Raw genomic sequence first — 18851 nt, forward strand, 5'->3', positions numbered from 1 at the left:
ATAACCTTTCATTCAGTCACTTAAAATCATTCATTTTCTTTGTGGCTCAAAAGCTCATATCCCTTTACTATTGTAGTGCAAAAAAAAAAAAAAAAAAAACTAGTCTTTTTTGTTCTCTGAATATTTAATACTATTTAAATTAGAGGATCAATTTTAAAAGCTAGGTGTAACGGGCACTAAAGGTTTAACGACAGGACTTATTGGACCATCAAAGAGTCAATCATTAATAAGAGTACTTTTCCCCTTTTGGCGGTGAAAAGTAACCTATAATGGAGTTAAATTCATGGAAATGATGACTTTTTTTTTTTTTGAGAAATAGATAGCACGCTATCTGGTTCATTTATTTCATTTAAAAATAAACTTAACTGAAAATATGAATCAATTAAGATTCAAATTTGGGTCTCGAATACTAACTATCGAATTCTTTACCATTTGCTCTAGTGACGGTTGGTAGCATCAATCTCTTACTACAAAACAATTTATGGCACTCTTGATAATCATCTGTGTCTCCTGACTTTACGGTCATTTATTTTTGCAGTGGACGTTGTACACAGCAGTCATTTAGTAGATTCATAAATTCACAGAGGACGGCCGTATAAATGTGGAAATAGATATAGATAACACGTGTGCTTTTCTGTGTTATCGAGGATTCAGGGGCTATTAATTACGGGAATATTTCTTCGTCGCCGATCGATTAAACTTATTGAAAAGTTTGAATAAGAAATTAAGCTAGCGGCTACGAACTTAAACATCGACTTTTTTATTACGAGCCAATTGGGAAGCGCAATGACTTACGCCTAACACACATACACAAAAGTAATAAAAATAGGTGTTTAATACTAATAATAATCATATCCAGATGTAACATTTATTAGTTAGAAAATATGCGAGTGAAAAGTTCTCCCTCCATTAGAATCAAACTACACAACAAGATGAAGGCGACCAACGACCGAGATAACTATTTTTAACTTGTTTCCTACTAAATCGATTCTTTAGGTAAAAGAACATCAGAACTGATCACATTCGATTCTCACATTCGACATTTAGTGATATTTCTATTATCTTTTAAGGCGGCATACATTTTACTGTTTACTTGATCTTCATTATATATATGAGCAAAAATATTAAAACTATTTATAATTTTATTTTGGGAGTTAATAATCATTATAATTGCTGCTTCATGCGATCAAGTTGAAGCCTAATGTGATAAGATGGTGGTTAAAAATATTATTTTTATAAATCTAAAAGTGTTCAATAATAAGCCGGAGTCCAGCTCAAAACCAAACCCGATTCGACAGTTGTTCCTATCTAATATTAATGACTCTTATTATTATTATTATTATTATTATTATTATTATTATTATTTTGAAAGAAACATCCTCTTCCACCTAAAAAATATAATAATCCACATTACGTCCTGCATGACGGTTTCATAATTACCGCCGGCGTTCGAATCTTTGGAATCTGACATTCCCGAGCTTCATTTCCTTGTCTCGTGGCCTCCCCCTCACAGCTAGCACCCAAACCCTTCCCCTTGGAACCTCCGCCACGTGGCTTCTCGACACCCCTCTCTCTCTGAACTTTTCTATTTGTCTCTCTCTCTCTCTCCTACGTGGCCAAGTCAACTCAGAAAGATTCATATGGTAATTTAATAAACTTATGGTAGGTTAGAAACTGGAAATATAAATAATTTCAACTAATAGTGCTGGGAACAAACTAAACGATTAATCAAATAATATTGGGATATATGGTATAGGGAGTAGCCATGTATGGCCTTTAGGGTGCGTTTGGTTCGCGCTATTTTTTAAAAATTTTTAATAATCCAATGAGAATAAAAAAATATGACGGTGTTTGGCTAAACGCACTAAGTAATTCAGTTGGTAATATTGAATTCACTTGGAAATAAGATTCACCTCAAAGTACTAATCTCATTCTCTTAAGGGAGGGTGGATATCCTCATATTAATGAATTTAAGTAATCATAATATATCTAATCTCTTTCTTTCTTCCTACCCGCCGGCTAGTTGATATTATTTTTCTTTACATTCTAACCTTATATCTCTCTCTAAACTTTTTTTTTTTTTAAAAATTCAACTTTTTTTTCTCTCTCTAAACTAAGCTTTCTCTCTCTCTCTTTCTAAAATTTCAACTCTCTCACTCCCTCTAATTTCGACTATATTTTTCTTTCTATATTTTTAATTATGCTCTTTTTTTCTAACTTATACTCTCTTTCCTTTTTTTCTAAAAAGATGTTGAAATTTTTGATAACATTATCTAAAATTAAATAAATAAATAAATTAATTAATTATTATTTCTAAAAAAAATTAATTAATTAATTATATATTTTTTTGTAATATTAGATAACATGGCTAATTAATATTACCGTGCGAATCAAATATAGGAGTGCCATATTCTTAGTAATAGAATGAATAGGAATAAGATTCTCAAATATCTTTTATTTCTAATAATATTTTATAGTGCAAACCAAACGCACCCTTATATATATCCTCCACCCTCCTAACCTAGACCATTTCGTTATTCTACCTATCCATGCACCCTCCTCCCATGGAGAAGCTCTCAACATGGGTGACCACAATATGGCTTCTCCTTCTGCTTTTCCATGCAGCAGAAGCTGAGCAAGATGACGTGAAGCGCTCCCTCGTCAACTTCCTCAAGAAGCTCTCGGGCAACGACACCCACATCGACCGGAAGCTGGGCTGGAACGCGACCTTCGATCCGTGCGTGCACCAAAATTGGACCGGAGTTAATTGCAGCGCGACGACGAACTCGATAAAAAGTATCGTGCTCGAAGGTTTGGGACTTACTGGTTCGATCGATGCTGGTCTCCTTTGCAAGGCACGATCTCTCTCCGTCCTCAGCCTCCGCGACAATGCCCTAAGCGGCGAACTCCCTGCCGACATATCAAACTGCAGCCAACTGACCCATCTGTACGTCGGAGGAAATCGCTTCTCAGGTTCTCTTCCTTCCTCGCTCGAGCTTCTAAATAACCTGAAGAGGCTTAACATATCCTACAACAGCTTCTCCGGCGAGTTACCGGACTTTTCTAAGATCTCGGGGCTACTAACCTTTCTAGCACAAAACAACAGCCTTACTGGGACTATTCCTGCATTTCATTTCACCAACCTTGTTAGCTTCAATGTCTCCTACAATTCTTTGCGTGGTCCAGTCCCTGAAAATGGTGGCCTTTTTGGTGTAGAAAGCTTCACTGGTAACCCAGGTTTGTGTGGGAAACCACTTCCTATTGCATGTCCACCGTCGCCATCTCCTTCGCCGTCTCTGTCAACGGAAGAAAAAGGAGATTCCAAGAAGTCCATAGGCGATAAAACTATCATGCTCTCCGGGTATATAGCTCTTGCCGTGGTCTTCTTACTGTTCCTTTCATACAAGGTGATCTTCTTTCTATACAAAAAGCAGCAGCAGAAGAAGAAGAGTGAAGAAATGAAGGGGAGTACTGGGGGTGATGAGAAGGTGGGGAGTGATGAGAAGGTGGGGAGTGATGACAACTCCAAGCCTCCGAGCAAGTCGCGGTCGGAGTACTCGCTTCCTCCCTCTGGAGAGCAGAGTGCGCATACCGCGTCGACTTCGCTGGTAGTTCTTAAGGATTCCGCGTCGAAGAAGGAGCTGAGGTTCGAGGACTTGTTGAAGGCTCCTGCAGAGTTGATGGGGAGGGGCAGGTTTGGGAGTTTATATAAGGTGATGCTGCAGGATGGGAGCGCCTTGGCTGTGAAGAGGATTAAGGATTTATCCATCTCTGTTGAGGATTTTAAGAGGAGGATGGAGAGGATAAGCAGAGTGAACCACCTCAATGTTCTTCCTGCTGTGGCTTTCTATTGCTCCATGCAGGAGAAGCTGGTGGTCTACGATTACCAAAAGAATGGAAGCCTCTTTAAGCTCCTACAAGGTAAGTGAGGCACGAATCCATCATATTTACATATGTATTCCTCCAAAATAACCTAATTACATGTACAATTTTGCAAAAAGTATAAACCTCTTATAATCATGTCCCTCTTTAAAAAACTTGCTTAGTTTTTCTAATTAAACCAACTTTTTCCTCCAAGTATTGGATGAGAATTTTGCATGTATTTTTATTTATTAATATGAATTATATAAATTAATTTATACGCAACACATCAGCATGTCAGCAGATTAGCGATCTATATACACACACACAAGGATAATATAATAGTACTCTTTACGTGGAATCAACAATGTACATTTAACTCAGACAACTTTGAATGTACATTTACATAAAACCCCTCGGAAATCTCAATGATGATTAAACAACCCTTTTTTAATATTCAGGAGGTGGTGGGGAACAAAACCACAATTTCGGCTGGAGCAGTAGGCTAAACATGGCCACAGCCATCGCCGAGGGCCTCTCCTTCATGCACGAAGAGCTCCACGAAGAAGGGATCGCCCACGGCAACTTCAAATCCTCGAACATCCTATTCACGGCCAACATGGACCCCTGCATCAGCGAATACGGCCTCACATCCCCGCCCTCCGTCGTCGCCGCAGCAGCCGACCACCTCCTCTTCTCGTCGTCGTCGTCTCGAAGCGCCGGCAACTCCACCTCGGCTGCCGCGCCGTTCAAGTCCGACGTCCGCAGCTTCGGGCTGGTCCTCCTGGAGCTGCTGACGGGGAAGGCGGCGCACAGCGACGGGTCCGACCTGGCGCGGTGGGTGCAGTCGGTGGTTCGGGAGGAGTGGACCGTCGAGGTGTTCGACAAGCGCCTCCTCGCCGACGGCGCGAGCGAGGAGGGCGTGGTGCGCCTCCTGCAGGTTGCGCTCAAGTGCGTCAACTCCGCCGCCGATGCCTGCCCCACCATGCGCGAAGTCGCGGGGATGGTCAACTCCGTTAAGGAGGAGGAAGAGGAGAGGTCCATAGTCTCCGAGGAGGGATGATGCATGCATGCATGCATGGCCAGTTCTTTGGTAAGGAGTTTTATTAGCGTTAGACGAGCATTAGTATTCTTGTTTGTTGTCGGAGAAATTATTATTGCTGTGGACTTCGTCCACCGCGTCAGCCGTGGACCTCCCAAACTATTCTTCCTCGTCACTCTACCTTTCAAAATCACAACCCTTAGATAAATATATTAAATATATTACCCTTTTCAATTTAAAAGGAATTAAAAATGGAGGGTGGATTGTAATTGGATGGTTCGCGGCTAACATGGTGGACTAGATTCAGACGGTAATTTTACCTGTTGTTGAGGCCTTTTTGTTTTGTTCATCTATAATTTAGAACTAAGATATTATCATCTTTTTTTTTAATTGCCAACAGAATATAGTCGAACTGATGAGCTTACCGTCAATGGTGGCATTTATTGTTTTATTTGTTACTATTTTGAAGTAATCCTAATTAATTGTTTGATTGTTTGATTCTTTCTAGTTATGTTTGCATCATCATTTGAATACTCAACAAATAATTCCTCAAATAGAGATTTCGTACCTAACCTGTATTCGTTTATAATATCACATTTATTAAATTTTATAGAACTACCATTATCTACGATAGCTTAAACTATTGAGATTTTTAACATTAATATTCAATATCTTTTCACACATTTGGACTTGAGATTTTTTGATGGGTTCCAAGATGTAGGTTTGAGTTAAATAAAAAAAAAATTAATTAAACTAGAAACTAGCTAGACTGGAGCTCGAAATCTCTTGCTCTGATATTATATTGGATTATATATAAAATACTTATTTCTAGTAGCTTAAATTAGCATATAATAAAATATTAATATTTGTATTCAACTATATATATTGATGAGAATTGAGAAACAAGCAGCTTAAAACATGATTACAAGTAAAGCATCTTCCAATTGAAGTGTATAAGCAAGGAAAGCAAGAGCTTCAATTTCGACACTAGATGATTTCGACACTAGATGCTCGTATCGTTTGCTTACTTATATGTTATATCCATATCAGAATATATATATATATATATATATATAGAGTGAGGCTACTATGCTATCGGAAGCACGGAGCCTTCCGTGCTTCCAGCTCGTTTTCGATGTTGCGACTTTCGAATCGTCGATCGGCTCCGTTAAACTTGATCGAGAGTATTTGGAGTACCTAGAAAATAAATTTTATTATTTTTCGATATCATTTGCCTANATTCAAAATCCATAATTTTTAATGATTGATATCTGTCGTTTTCAAGTTTAACGGTGTAGAAGTATTTAAATCAGATAAAATTTTGATACAAAATTCTTTATACTATCTATAACAAGATCAATATTTCTGATCGAAAATTTTAGTGCTATATCACAATTTTTTATAGAATTTTTATTTTCAACCGTTAAAAATTATTGATTTTAAATCCTTTCGATTGCTAGGTAAATGATATCGAAAAATCACAAAAATTATTTTCTAGAAACTTCAAATACGCTAGATCAAGTTTAACGGAACCGATCGTTGATTCGGAAACTCCATCATCGAAAACGGCCCAGGAGCACGAAGGCCTCCGTGTTCCTGAGAGCACAGCAGCCCTGCTCTCTCTCTCTCTCTCTATATATATATATAAAAGAGATAGATAAAATGCTACTCACTTCGTTTATTTTATTTAGAAATAAATTTAGCTAGAAATATAAATCAATTAGAATTCGAACTTGAGACCTCGGGTATCAACGACTATGACCTTTACCACTTGCTTTAAGGACAATTGATTATTATAATAATATTATTAATGAGTCAGTTTTATATTCTTGTTCCTGAATCACAATTTGGAGCTAAAAATTAGCTTGGACCGGATCACACCATGCCGAGGCTATAACTCGATCCCACCAGACCCTGAACGGGCCCACACCTGAAGATATGCTGACGTCATTGCAGATCATGATTTCGTCAGCTCCTCGGGCAAGAACTTGAGTGATCGTCCAAATAAAGATGGAAAACAAAAAGAAAGAGTCAAAATGTACGAAGACCCAAAAGGCTATTTTGAAGTAGATTCTTAAACTGCATTCTCTTAAATTATTTTTTTTAAAAAAATTTCAATTAATTTAATTTAAGTTATAAAGTTATTTGAATTACGAAAATTCCAGAATTAATGACTTTGGAAGTTACCAGGTGTTAAAATGAATGTTCTGGGACAATCTCGTAGATTTTTATTAGATAAAAATCTAAATTAAATAGAATTATCAGAAAAACTTTAAATGTCCTCTTATGGTTTCATTCTTTCTCACTTTAGTATTATGTGGTTTAAAATATATCAAGTTAGTACCCTGTGATTTCGCACTTTCTCTCTTTAATATCCTGTGGTTTAAAGTGTGTCGAGTTAGTACCATGTGGTTTCACACTTTCTTATTTTAGTACCCTGTAGTTTAATATTTCATTAAGAAAAAAATAAAACCACAGAATACTAACTTGATAGAAAAATAAAATCATAAAGTACTAACTTGATACACTTTAAACCACAGGGTACTAAAGTGAGAAAGTGCAAAATCATAGGGTACTAACTTGATGCACTTTAAATCATAGGATACTAAAATAAAAAAATACGAAACCACCTGAGGTTTTTTAAAATTTTTTCCTAAAATTTAATAAAAATTTTAATATATTTAATGTAGTCATTTAATTCAAAAGAATTGAAACTCAATGTGCAAAAAAAATAAAGAAAAAAATGTTCAGGGGCCAATTGCGGGAACAGTTACATTTGAGGGGTTTCGTACCAATTTTTTTTTTTTACCTAAAATCACTTTTTTAGTAGTTAAAAAATAGAGATTTGGGTCCCTGTAGGGTTTTTGGGCCATTTGGCTTCTTTTTTGCTTCAACCAAAACCAAAAACCAAAGAGAGAGAAAACACAACCCACCACCTCAAAGAAGCTTGAGAAGAAGATCCCACTTCTTCTCCAACGGAGGAGGGGCTTGGGCTTCCTAAACTGAAGAGGTAGGCTATATTTTTCTTTTTTATTTCTTTTTATTTTATTTTTTAATCTCCCCTTCCCATTCTACATTCTCGTTGTAATCTAACAAACGTTACAGGGTAAAAACAAGACGTGGCTTTTCCCTCGCCATGTTCCTGCTTTTGTGATCTGCGCTTCAACTAAAAGCTGGGAACCATTTTTGTTCTTGTTCAGTACACAAAGCGCTTTTGTTTTCTTTCACATTTGTTTCCCAAGTTGCGAAAAAAGAAACAAAAAGAAGAAAAAAAAAAAAAAAAGGTTTTGATTTTTTTTGATTTTTTTTTTTGAATTTTTGGGTCCATCCTAGCTATTTTGTCAAATCAAATGACTTGGGTTTTGCCCCCAAATCAAGGAAGGAGATGGTTGCTCTTCTAGCCCACTCATCATCATCATCATCATCATCCACTGCAAATTCAAATTCCTGGGTTTTGTCCCACACCAAGAGGAGAGATCATGTTACAAATTCCCAAATAAGAGACTCACTGCCCTATTCATCAGCCCAACCCCCACCACCAACACCCCAACAATCTCCCAGCAATAGAATAAGCCCTGCAATCCTCTTCATCATAGTGATCCTCGCCGTCGTCTTCTTCGTCTCCGGCCTCCTCCACCTCCTTGTGAGGTTCTTCGCGAAGAAAACCCCACCACCCGGTAGCACTTCACCCCATTCCGGTAGTAGGCAGCAGCCGGCAGAGGCCTCGGGCTCCGACGCCCTCCAGCGGCAGCTCCAGCAGCTCTTCCACCTCCACGATTCGGGCCTTGATCAAGCGTTCATTGATTCGCTGCCGGTCTTCCTTTACAAGGAGATCGTCGGCCCGAAGGAGCCGTTCGACTGCGCGGTCTGTCTGTGCGAATTCGCCCTCGAGGACAAGCTCCGGCTTTTGCCCGTCTGCGGCCATGCTTTCCACCTCAGCTGCATTGACACATGGCTGCTCTCCAATTCCACGTGCCCGCTTTGTCGGCAGCCGCTGTTTGTCCAAGGCCTTGCGATCGAGAACCCCATCTTTGAATTCGACGATTCGATCGAGGAAGATAGTTTTGCCGAGGACCGGGAAGCGGAGTCGGGGAATGAGAAGAGAGTTTTTCCTGTTAGGCTCGGCAAATTCAGGAGCTTGAGCAGAAGAGACGGAGGTGTCGAAAATGATAACGGCGGTGCCGTTATAAGTGCGGGAGAAGAGGTAGGGGAGGCCAGTAGTAGTAATTTGGACGCGAGGAGGTGCTATTCCATGGGCACGTATCGGTATGTGCTCGGTGATGTAAATCTTCGAGTTTCTCTGAGAAGTTCTCATAAAAGAAACGGAGTCCGTAGGAATTTCGCTGATAATGAGGTTCTGGAAGGAAAGAGGATATGCGCGGGGAGCAAAGGCGAGAGCTTTTCTGTGTCGAAGATCTGGCAATGGCCGAATAAGAAGGGGAAGTTCCCTATCAGCTATTCAGATGCAGGCTCCGTCGATGGGAGTATGCCATGGATGGAAAGAAGTGTTCAGGATACATAAAAACAAATGTGTGATGTGATCAATCCATCTTTTTCTTGATGATTATATTAATATATCATTCATGTGTTGATTTTATAATGTTCTCCTTTTGTTACTTAACTTCTTTTGTGCTCAATTATAAATGTCTGTGGGTGCGTGTGCTAACATTGTTTTAGTTCTGTCTGATCTTGGTTTTTCATGCTGTTGTCTCGGATATCATACTACCGAGTCATAATTCCACCTTTCTAACTAGGTTCCCAAAGTTCATACAAAATTACAAATGTAGAGTGCTAAAACACGTAAGGTATTTGTTAGAATGAGCTGCTATCCCTTTTTTGTGAAAATTTATATATATTGCTAGAATGTCTAGTTTGAAATCCCAAAGTTCTCTTCGATCTTTTACCAGTTGAAAACCTTTTTTTTTTTTTTTTCTTCTATTGGTTCTATTTTCTCCTGAGGAGGTGATGGAGACTATAATTGTCCCTTCCTACTAACTATATTTGACATGGAGATTAGAGGTTTTCTTAATATTGTGGTGATGGATCCAGCTGGGTGGTCGAAAAGAGTTTTTCTTGAGAGTGAAGGGGGAAGAATATTTCTTCGTTTTATTTTCTCCTTCTCGTCCTGTTTTTCCCCTTTTTTTTCTTTGCTTTGATTCGTTTCATTTTGATGCTTTGTTCTTCTCTTACTTCATCTTAAGTAAAATAAGAACCACTAGTTCTCGTATTGCTTCGCTAGGAAGTTTTGAAACCAGCAAATTGGAGAGAGATGTCTTAGCTCGCAAAGCAAGTAACTAAATTTGCTTTCATATCTTTATCAGAGGTTAGTAGATCTGTACATTATGTTACATTGTATGAGTAGGTAGAGGTGATACATCGTATTATACTAATCATAGTTGGAGCTTTGTTAACTTCATTGATGCAATGCTGATATTGATACTCTGAGAATAAGTAAACGAAAGCCAACCTATTACTTGGACTCAGTATTATGTTATAAATGGCACAAGTAGGATAATATGCTGTTTGACAGAGAAATCCTATCCGCAAGGCTTCAAATATAGTGTATTGACTATTGGCATGTGGAACAGCATATGACAATGGGGTTCCATGGGTACATGGTTAAAGATTAGATTCATGGATGTTGCCAAGCCAAAATGGAAAATATTACATATGTGAGTATCTTTTTTTAAGTTTAGTGCACCTAACAAGATGTAAAATGTTTTCTTGTTATCATGTTTCTTCTCAAGAAGCAGTTTAAAGTGCCAATGGGAGATGGCGAGTTTTACTGAACATGCGTCCGGTGAATCGTTGTTTTCACACAAATTAGTGTTTCGGAAGGAAAACAGGAAGTGTAAAGGGCAGCAGTAAAATGTTTCTGATCAAAAGAATAGTTGGTTATGGTGTATCAGAAAGTTGTGGTGTTTATCCAAGTATTTTATACTCTCTACCTTTGTGGACAATCTTTCTGCAAGTATTTTTATACTCTGTACCTTTGTGGACAATCTTTCTGCTAAAAGGTGAAGAATGGGGCTTTGCTTGTTCCCAAACGCAACAATATTCCTCGAATCAACTTGAAAATTTTCTTTTGTAGTTTGTTTAACTTGAATAACAACGAGCTTAAACTGAAGCAACTTTCATTTCTAATGATGGCCATGGTAATTATTGACCTGTACAGTAGAAATTATTACTGCTACTACGTCAATATGGTATGAGCTCTCTACCTGATCTGGTAACTTGTAGCAAGTCTTTGTGACTTTTCAATATACTCCTGTGCAGAGCAATCTTTTGCAGTCATCAAGTGATTGGATCGCTACTATTTTTTCTAAAAACCTATCTGCTTTGTAACATTACTTTAAGCCACTTCCACTCTTACTGCTGGTATGTTAATTTCCTTCTCTTTTCATCCCCCTTTGCTCTGAAGAATCTCCCAGGTTACTTTTTCCATAACTGAAGAAAAAAGCGAGTGGACAAGAGTTACTTGGGTGTCGAACTTTACAAGAAGGGCTTTTGTTGTATATGTAGTTTTACTCCTTACTTACACAGGATGTGAAATTACAAGAATAAAGCGTTTGAGCATGTTGTGTCAAAATCTTAAAATGACATCTTTGTTAGCTCCGTTATACAAGAAAATATAGGCCCCTGTTTAGTGTTACTATACATTGTGTTTTTTCAGATGTACAATTTACTGGGTTGCTCAGGGTCACAAATTTACTAACAATAACCATTCACAGCCTATCGCAAAATGATGATGATGAGTCGATGACCACCAACAATAACTACAACATACCAACAACAGCAGCAACAACAACACCAATGACAATAAATAATACTCGAATAACAATAGATTAAATCCGTCTAGTGAGTCAATCTTTCTCTGAATGAGCAGTAAAAGAAAAAAAAAGGGCATGATAAATAACAGACACCTTAATGCAAAATTACATAGAGATATTCCATGGATAAGCACATATCAAAGAAATATTAATTCTACTCTGGGATTGACCTTTTGTTGCAGGATAATATCTTGGGCTTGCTTCCAGCTAGGATAGTCTGATAAATGGATCGATTTGTATGACCACTTGCCTCCTCCCAGATACATTCTCCCTTTTGAGTTGATAATTAACCGCTCACGAGCAATGGCATTGTTAAGCAAATAAATAGCAAGTTCCACTTCATTGCATTCATTAGTGAATCCACTGATTTCGGCTTCCTTCAGCTGACAATGGTGTTTATAAGTAGGCTTTTTCTTCTGAGTTTCAGCACTGTAAGATCCATCGCAGAGCTGTTACCAAAACCAATAAACATCAGGTTCAAAGATGAAGAGCACACAATCTTGTATGTTAGTGAACAAAATATATCAAGGAGCGGATATAATCCAAAAGAGCGATTTCGTCGTAAGTCCACATATCTTGTATGGCATTGCTCAAGAGCATTTTATGATCCTCTTGTAAAAATTAGTACTTTGAGGCTGCATTTGATTTGGGTATAAATAAGAACTTTTTATTCCAAAAATAGGTATAAGTTCAGGTATAAGCAGGAACTAGACCAATTTTGCGTTTGGATGAAAATTAGTTTATTCCTAGGAATAAGATAAATAGTGTTTGAATGGTTAGATGGGAACAAAGGGAATAAGGCTTATAATTTTAAATTAAAAATATTCTATCTAATTAATTAACATCAAAATATTACTTAAAAATAATTTAATAAATTAATAAATTTATTAGCTATGAATATTATATGAGATAATGAAAATATATTAATTAATTAATTAAATATAAAAAATAATTTAATTTTTTAATTATTTAGTAAATTATTTTAGCTAGATAACTAGTAAAAAAATTAATTAGATTAATAGAAATATTAATTGTTGATAAATATAAATATTAGTTTATAGATAAATACATTAAATAATAATTTAAATATATTAATTAGATTAATTAACGATTTAATACCATAATTAAAATTAAATTTAGATTTTAATTAACCTTGTTTCCACCTGGGAACAAACTTGTTCCAAGGAAAAAGGTGGATTAGCAATTCCAGCCTTATACCAGCTTATTTCAGAAATCCAAAAACTACTATTCTTTGGTACCAAACGCACCGTTTAGGAACAAAGGGGGGAACAAGGGCTTATTCCCCCCTTGTTCCCGAACCAAACACTGCCTGGGAGAACAATAAAGGTATGATAGACATGAATCCTATTTTTACGACCAACAATAATTAAGATATGAATCTTCAACTTTGCACATTAATCGCGAGAGCTCATCATATAGAAAAGATCAAAGAAGAGTTGCAAAATAGATAGTTACACAATGAAAAGCCAGATTAGATAGTACCGAAAGTTGCAAAAAACTGTATCAACTCACCGAAATATGGAACTTCTCCTGAAGAGGACAAGCATCAAGAAAATACGTAGCAGAAAGAGGGTCAAAATCGCTTGGGGCAAGAAAAAACAACTCCAATTGTTTGAGAAAGCTGAATTTACTCACATTTGCAGGTATTGGCTATGTCTGTAGACACAAGAAATTGCTAATTAACACATCTTTATAGATAGGGTGTGCAAAAGAAAAACCAATTATCACAGGAAAATTTCTAAACTATGTCGTAAATATAGACACCCTCACAAACCTCAAAAAAGACTAGTGACAGAGACTTCAGGCAAGGAAGATCTCTTGCTATGCCATGGTACATATATTCTGACCCCTCGGCAAATGGATGCAGAAAAGCCATGTACAATTTCTCTAGACAGGGAACTCTAACAAATATGAAATTTTTAACTCTACCCCTGTAATCAAATGTCTTGAGACTAGTGGAACTAATAAAGATATTAGATAACAAACCATAACAATCACGCAAAGTTAATATCTTCAGATGACGTAATTGATAGCATATCGTGAGTCTTTGGCAGGTCACATGTTTCCAGTCTCCAGGACTCAAGGTTAAGACAACATGAATGTATACTTTGAATATCACTTGCATCCAGAGGGACTCTATTCAAATCGAGCGTCTTCAAAGAACTGAACTGGTCTATGAAATTTGAAGGTTTCAGCAAGCATGTTTCGAGGCACAAACGCTTTAAGTAAGATGATTTACTGCAGGGAAGGAGATGACATGGGAAATTATAAAGGCCATAATTAGGTGATATATTAGAAAGGGCGCGAGATCAATCTTCCTTGCTCTCATCCTCAGTGCCCAACTGATCCAGCTATCGATATGACAAGCAGACTCATCTCCAAGTCGAAAACCGACCGTGAAGCAATATATATCTCGTGATAGAGCTTCATAAACATGCAAAATCTGGTTAACCTCTCTTATAAGTTTATCCTTAAACTCATTATTGACAAGAAGACAAGAGCATCGTCCAATTTGAATTCCAAACATAGTAAGAGGGTCGAGGCATAGGTTAGATACGAATGTAGGATGACGCCTCCATCTACGCGATAGTAACTTTGCCTTGGCAGCATCTCGCAAGGTAAGAAGCGAGAAGATGCGATTAAGAATGTCGTCCGGCAATTCACTGATATGGTCTCTGGTGTGAGCGTTTTGCTACAAAAAATGTGTAAATTAGCAAGATCTCACTTTCCTAACTTTAGGAAGATAATAAAGAATAATGCGATAAGTAATAAATAGATGACTTGAGCTAGGGTGCTATTTATAGCACCAAGCCTTTCATGTTATAGGCCATTAAAAATATCACTTTTGAGACCACTTGATAATTAAGAAATAGATTCATGAAATTTGATTCCAAGGAAGTTCAAATATCCTAAATCAGATTCACTGATGATGATTGTCGAAATGAATGCCCAAACATTGAAAATGATCGATAGCACAAAAGGCTCGATCCTACTATTAGCACCCCGGTCTAGCTCATAAGTAGATCATCAACTTTATTTTGCAACCAAAACACAGGAACAACAAGCAAACATAACAGTTCCTGGCAAGCCATAGATAAGATAGGCATGGGACACTAGAAATGCAGTGCTCGAACCAACACACCTGCTGCCTAAGCAGTCAAGACTCAAGAGCACCACATGTTACCTAATCAACAATAACATATTTACCAAGAAATTGGAAAATAACATGAAAGTTAAAAATGTGCGGGACCTGTGTGAACTACAACAAATTTTGAAAGCATCGGCTGATTTTGAAATTTGATTTTACAACCTAAGTTTAGTATTTATTAGATTTGTCGAGTCACTTGATGGCGCTTCCCAAACGGAATCTTGATAAGCCATATGTTTTTATGGGACTTAATTAGAGTATCTTATATGATTCACACGACTACATCCTGTTAAAAGTTTTATAAGCACGGTCAATTAAAACGAAATCGTGAAATAAAATATGGTCTGTTAAAGCGGAGAGAAATTTATTCTTTTTGCCTAATTATTAAAACACGAGAAATTGATTGATAACACCTGGAAATGAGTCTCAAGTAAAGCTGCTAGATTTAAATAGAACAACTCCAGTCACAATCCACCAATGGAATTGCACCAAAAGAAAAAAAAAAAAAAAAAAAAAAAAAAAAGGTAAATAAGACGGAGCAGAAAAACAGAACCAGATTTGCTCATATGTGAAGTGATAATCCGAACGAGCTCCAGATCATAGGGTTTTAGGCGCACAGAAAAATCATATTTAGAGAAGATAGCCTCATACATGTAGAATAGGTGCACAAAAAAGTTGTACCTGAAATTGGCTAACCGTTTTGGAGTGCTCCATCTCAGAGTATAAGGAAGGCGGCTAGGCGAGCGAGAAGAGTTCCAGACTGCCTTCGGCTGAGATCGGGGTAGACTAATTAGTACTCGAGAAAATATGCCGACGCCGACGGCTAGGGTTCATTCAGGAGGAATTAATTCTAATTTGATATATTCTGCACTCCGACCGGGCGAATTAGAGCTAATCCAAAACGAAAAGGAATAATTTATACAACTCCCTAATAAAGATATATTAAATTATGAATATATCTCCTCCTGCCTTTTTCGGCCAGAACTAATACCAGAAAAGCCAAACAGATCACCACGGAACACCATGATTTTAATGGGGACAAAGTCAATGATCTTCAACCTAGCCAAAGGCTTAAGCTACTTTGCATGTATGAATTAAGACTATGAAGGCTAAAACTATGAAAACTACAAGGACTAAGGCCCCCGTTTGGATACCGTTAAAAACGTAGCATAATGCTACACTAGTAAAAAATTTATACAATTATCGTAATTTTTGGATCATAGGTAAACTATACTAAAAAAAATAGAGTAAAATTATAATTCACTCTAACCAAAGAAAAAGAATTCCACTATTTTTGGACAAAGATGCATAAGTTCTAACTTTTAAATTTCAACATTAAATTTTAAATTTCAACATAGATTTCAAATTTTAAATTTTACAATTTAATTTAAATTCAAATTTTTAATTTCAAATTTTAAATTTGAATTTTAAATTTGAAATATCAAAAATTAAATTTTATAATTTCAAAATTTAAATGTCAAATTTTAATTTTATAAATTCAAATTTTAATTTTCGAATATCAAATTTTAGATTTTAGTTTACAAATAATAAATTTCAAATTTTAATTTTTTAAATTTATAATTTTAATTTTTAATTCTAAATTTTTTATTTTCAAATTTAATTTTAAATTTCAAATTTCAAATTTCAAATTTAGAATTTCAAATTTCAAATTTAGAATTTCAAATTTTATTTTAAATTTTAGTTTTCAAAATTTAAAATTTAAATTTTAAATTTCAAATATCAAATTTTAAACTTCAAATTTTAAATTTTAAATTTTAAATTTCACATTTTAATTTTCAAATTTCAAATTTCAAATTTAGAATTTCAAATTTCAAATTTAGAATTTCAAATTTTATTTTAAATTTTAGTTTTCAAAATTTAAAATTTAAATTTTAAATTTCAAATATCAAATTTTAAACTTCAAATTTTAAATTTTAAATTTTAAATTTGAAGTTTAAAATTTGATATTTAAAATTTAAAATTTAAATTTTATTGAAATTTGAAATTTGAAATTTGAAATTTTAACTTTTAATTTTAAAATTTAGAGAAATTCCATGAAATTGCACAATGCGCATCCAAACAGTTTAAAAATTGAATCCGTGAAATTTTTTTAGAGTTACAGGATTTCCTATTTCATTTGGACCCAAACCACAGTTTATAAATTCCGTGGAGATTTTTTACTGTGAATCCAAACAGGCCCTAAAGAGAAAAACAGTATGTTGGAAAGTCCCTGGTGATTCTTTTCTTTAGCCTACCCTTATATTGTAGAAAGAGTGGTTTAGTTTTCCAATATTTCCTTACCGAGAGAAGATCAAAAGCAGCCGGCTCCAGTGCTGAGAAAATGGCAGTCAATCCCTGCACAAAGTTTGCATCATAAAAATATATGACAAACAAAGAATTGTTGTGCCAATAACACAGTCCGCTACGACCAGCATGTCCTATCTATGCCGCGTATGTCGATAAGATCGTACCGCTCGTGCTGACGTGTTTAAAATACGATGTGTGTCGAGGCATGTTAGCGTACCTCGCATGCCAATAGCATACCAACACCCCGAATACCAGTGGCACAATGCCAATAGCATACCAACACCCCGAATACCAGTGGCATAACATCCGTTAAAATAAATAAACATAAAAGTTTAAAGTAACCTAAGAAGGAACCCTGCTCCAGTTAGAAAATCCCGGTAATGCTGACACACCAGGCCAATTGTCTTATGTTGGAGTGCCCAAAATACTATAATTTTGCATACATTAATACAAGTTAGAATTAAACTTTCATGACAACAAATAAATAATGAATAAATGCACGTACCGAAACATGCGGTCAAGAACGGCAACCTTAGTGTCCCCCTTGAATAAAATTCTCTTTTGGTCATCTACCATCAGAGCAAAAATACAACCAAATGACCACATATCAACAGTTGTACTATATGTGTCAAATCCAAGCAACATCTCAGGTGCCATATACGCGAGTGTGGTGACCTAGTAATCAAAATTACAATAGAAAGTAAGCAAAGCACACTAGAGACAAATAAAGAAAAGATAAAATGCATCGAGGCCTCTCAATGATAGATCAGATTGAAATCATCTGCTCAACTTCAACTTTTGGATTCAAACATCATTAACATATTTGATTATTGAAAATTAAGTTATGTTAATTTTTTAAAAATAGAGATTTTATCAAATTGCTTATCATTTCATCAAATTTAATTATTCTAATATTTTTTAGTAAATAAACCTAAACTAATTAACTGTTAATAACTAATAGAGTCAATAAAGTTGATAAGAAAACCAACTATAAAAGTTCAAATTAAAAATAAAAATAAAAATTAAGGGAGTCAAATCCAAAAAAAATGTTGGAGGGTCTATTTTAGAAAGGCTTATAGTTGAGGGAGCCTCCATATATTTTATATGTATATTAAAAAAAATGTTGCCTGCATAAACATTTCATCCAACAAAATCACAGTTCCACTACTTACAAAACAAGTGTAAATTGGTTGATTGAGAGTTGAAAATATTGTTTGTAACTGCGTTAATAATTTGACCTCCAAATAGTATTTCTCATAAAACGATAAATTGCCACTCGATGGAATCAAAATCCTAAAACATAAATGAGCTTATCATGTCTGTACTAAAATCAAATATCTATTAAAATCACAAAAAAAGTTTCTTACACTACACAATTGGGTACACAATTGGGAGCACCTACAGGCTTAATTTTTTCTTTTTTTCTTTTTTAAAGAATTATATCTTCTTTTTATTTAATAAAAAAAGATAAACAAGACTCAAACCCTTACTCTCAACAAACGGCCTTCGTATGTGAATTCCTTTCTCTTTGCAAAATCACAAGCCATTTATAGGAAACCAATCAAGAATATATTCTCCACCATTTTTCTACAAGACAAAAATTACCTTTGTTAACTTGATCCTCAAAGAGATTCATCATTTC

General features: G+C 35.7%; 3 protein-coding genes across 6 annotated transcripts; 2 read left to right on the forward strand and 1 right to left on the reverse strand.

Moving 5' to 3' along the window:
• Nucleotides 2550-4924, forward strand: LOC109728138 (probable inactive receptor kinase At2g26730). The gene is made up of 2 exons (XM_020258479.1): nucleotides 2550-3921; nucleotides 4323-4924. Exons 1-2 carry the CDS (start codon nucleotides 2550-2552, stop codon nucleotides 4922-4924), a joined length of 1974 nt encoding a protein of 657 aa, XP_020114068.1.
• Nucleotides 7776-9524, forward strand: LOC109705229 (RING-H2 finger protein ATL47-like). Its single transcript, XM_020225968.1, has 2 exons — nucleotides 7776-7913; nucleotides 8009-9524. The coding sequence occupies exon 2, from the start codon at nucleotides 8289-8291 to the stop codon at nucleotides 9423-9425; it is 1137 nt and encodes a 378-aa protein (XP_020081557.1). The 5' UTR covers nucleotides 7776-7913; nucleotides 8009-8288; the 3' UTR covers nucleotides 9426-9524.
• LOC109705243 (putative F-box/LRR-repeat protein At4g13960) lies at nucleotides 10965-16028 on the reverse strand. 4 transcript variants are annotated; one of them, XM_020225986.1, is made up of 5 exons: nucleotides 15584-16026; nucleotides 14259-14446; nucleotides 13390-13410; nucleotides 13267-13284; nucleotides 11696-12182 (listed from the first exon to the last, which is right to left on the reverse strand). In XM_020225986.1, the coding sequence occupies exons 1-5, from the start codon at nucleotides 15614-15616 to the stop codon at nucleotides 12113-12115; spliced, it is 330 nt and encodes a 109-aa protein (XP_020081575.1). In that variant the 5' UTR covers nucleotides 15617-16026; the 3' UTR covers nucleotides 11696-12112. The 4 variants fall into 4 exon arrangements, with proteins under 4 accessions (XP_020081582.1, XP_020081575.1, XP_020081571.1 ...); XM_020225993.1 differs by lacking the exons at nucleotides 13267-13284; nucleotides 13390-13410; nucleotides 14259-14446 and adding an exon at nucleotides 10965-11350 and having other exon boundaries at nucleotides 11904-12182; nucleotides 15584-16020; XM_020225982.1 differs by lacking the exons at nucleotides 13267-13284; nucleotides 13390-13410; nucleotides 14259-14446 and having other exon boundaries at nucleotides 15584-16013.

This window comes from Ananas comosus, linkage group 2 (genome assembly GCF_001540865.1).
Source record: "Ananas comosus cultivar F153 linkage group 2, ASM154086v1, whole genome shotgun sequence".
Classification (NCBI taxonomy): Eukaryota; Viridiplantae; Streptophyta; class Magnoliopsida; order Poales; family Bromeliaceae; genus Ananas; species Ananas comosus.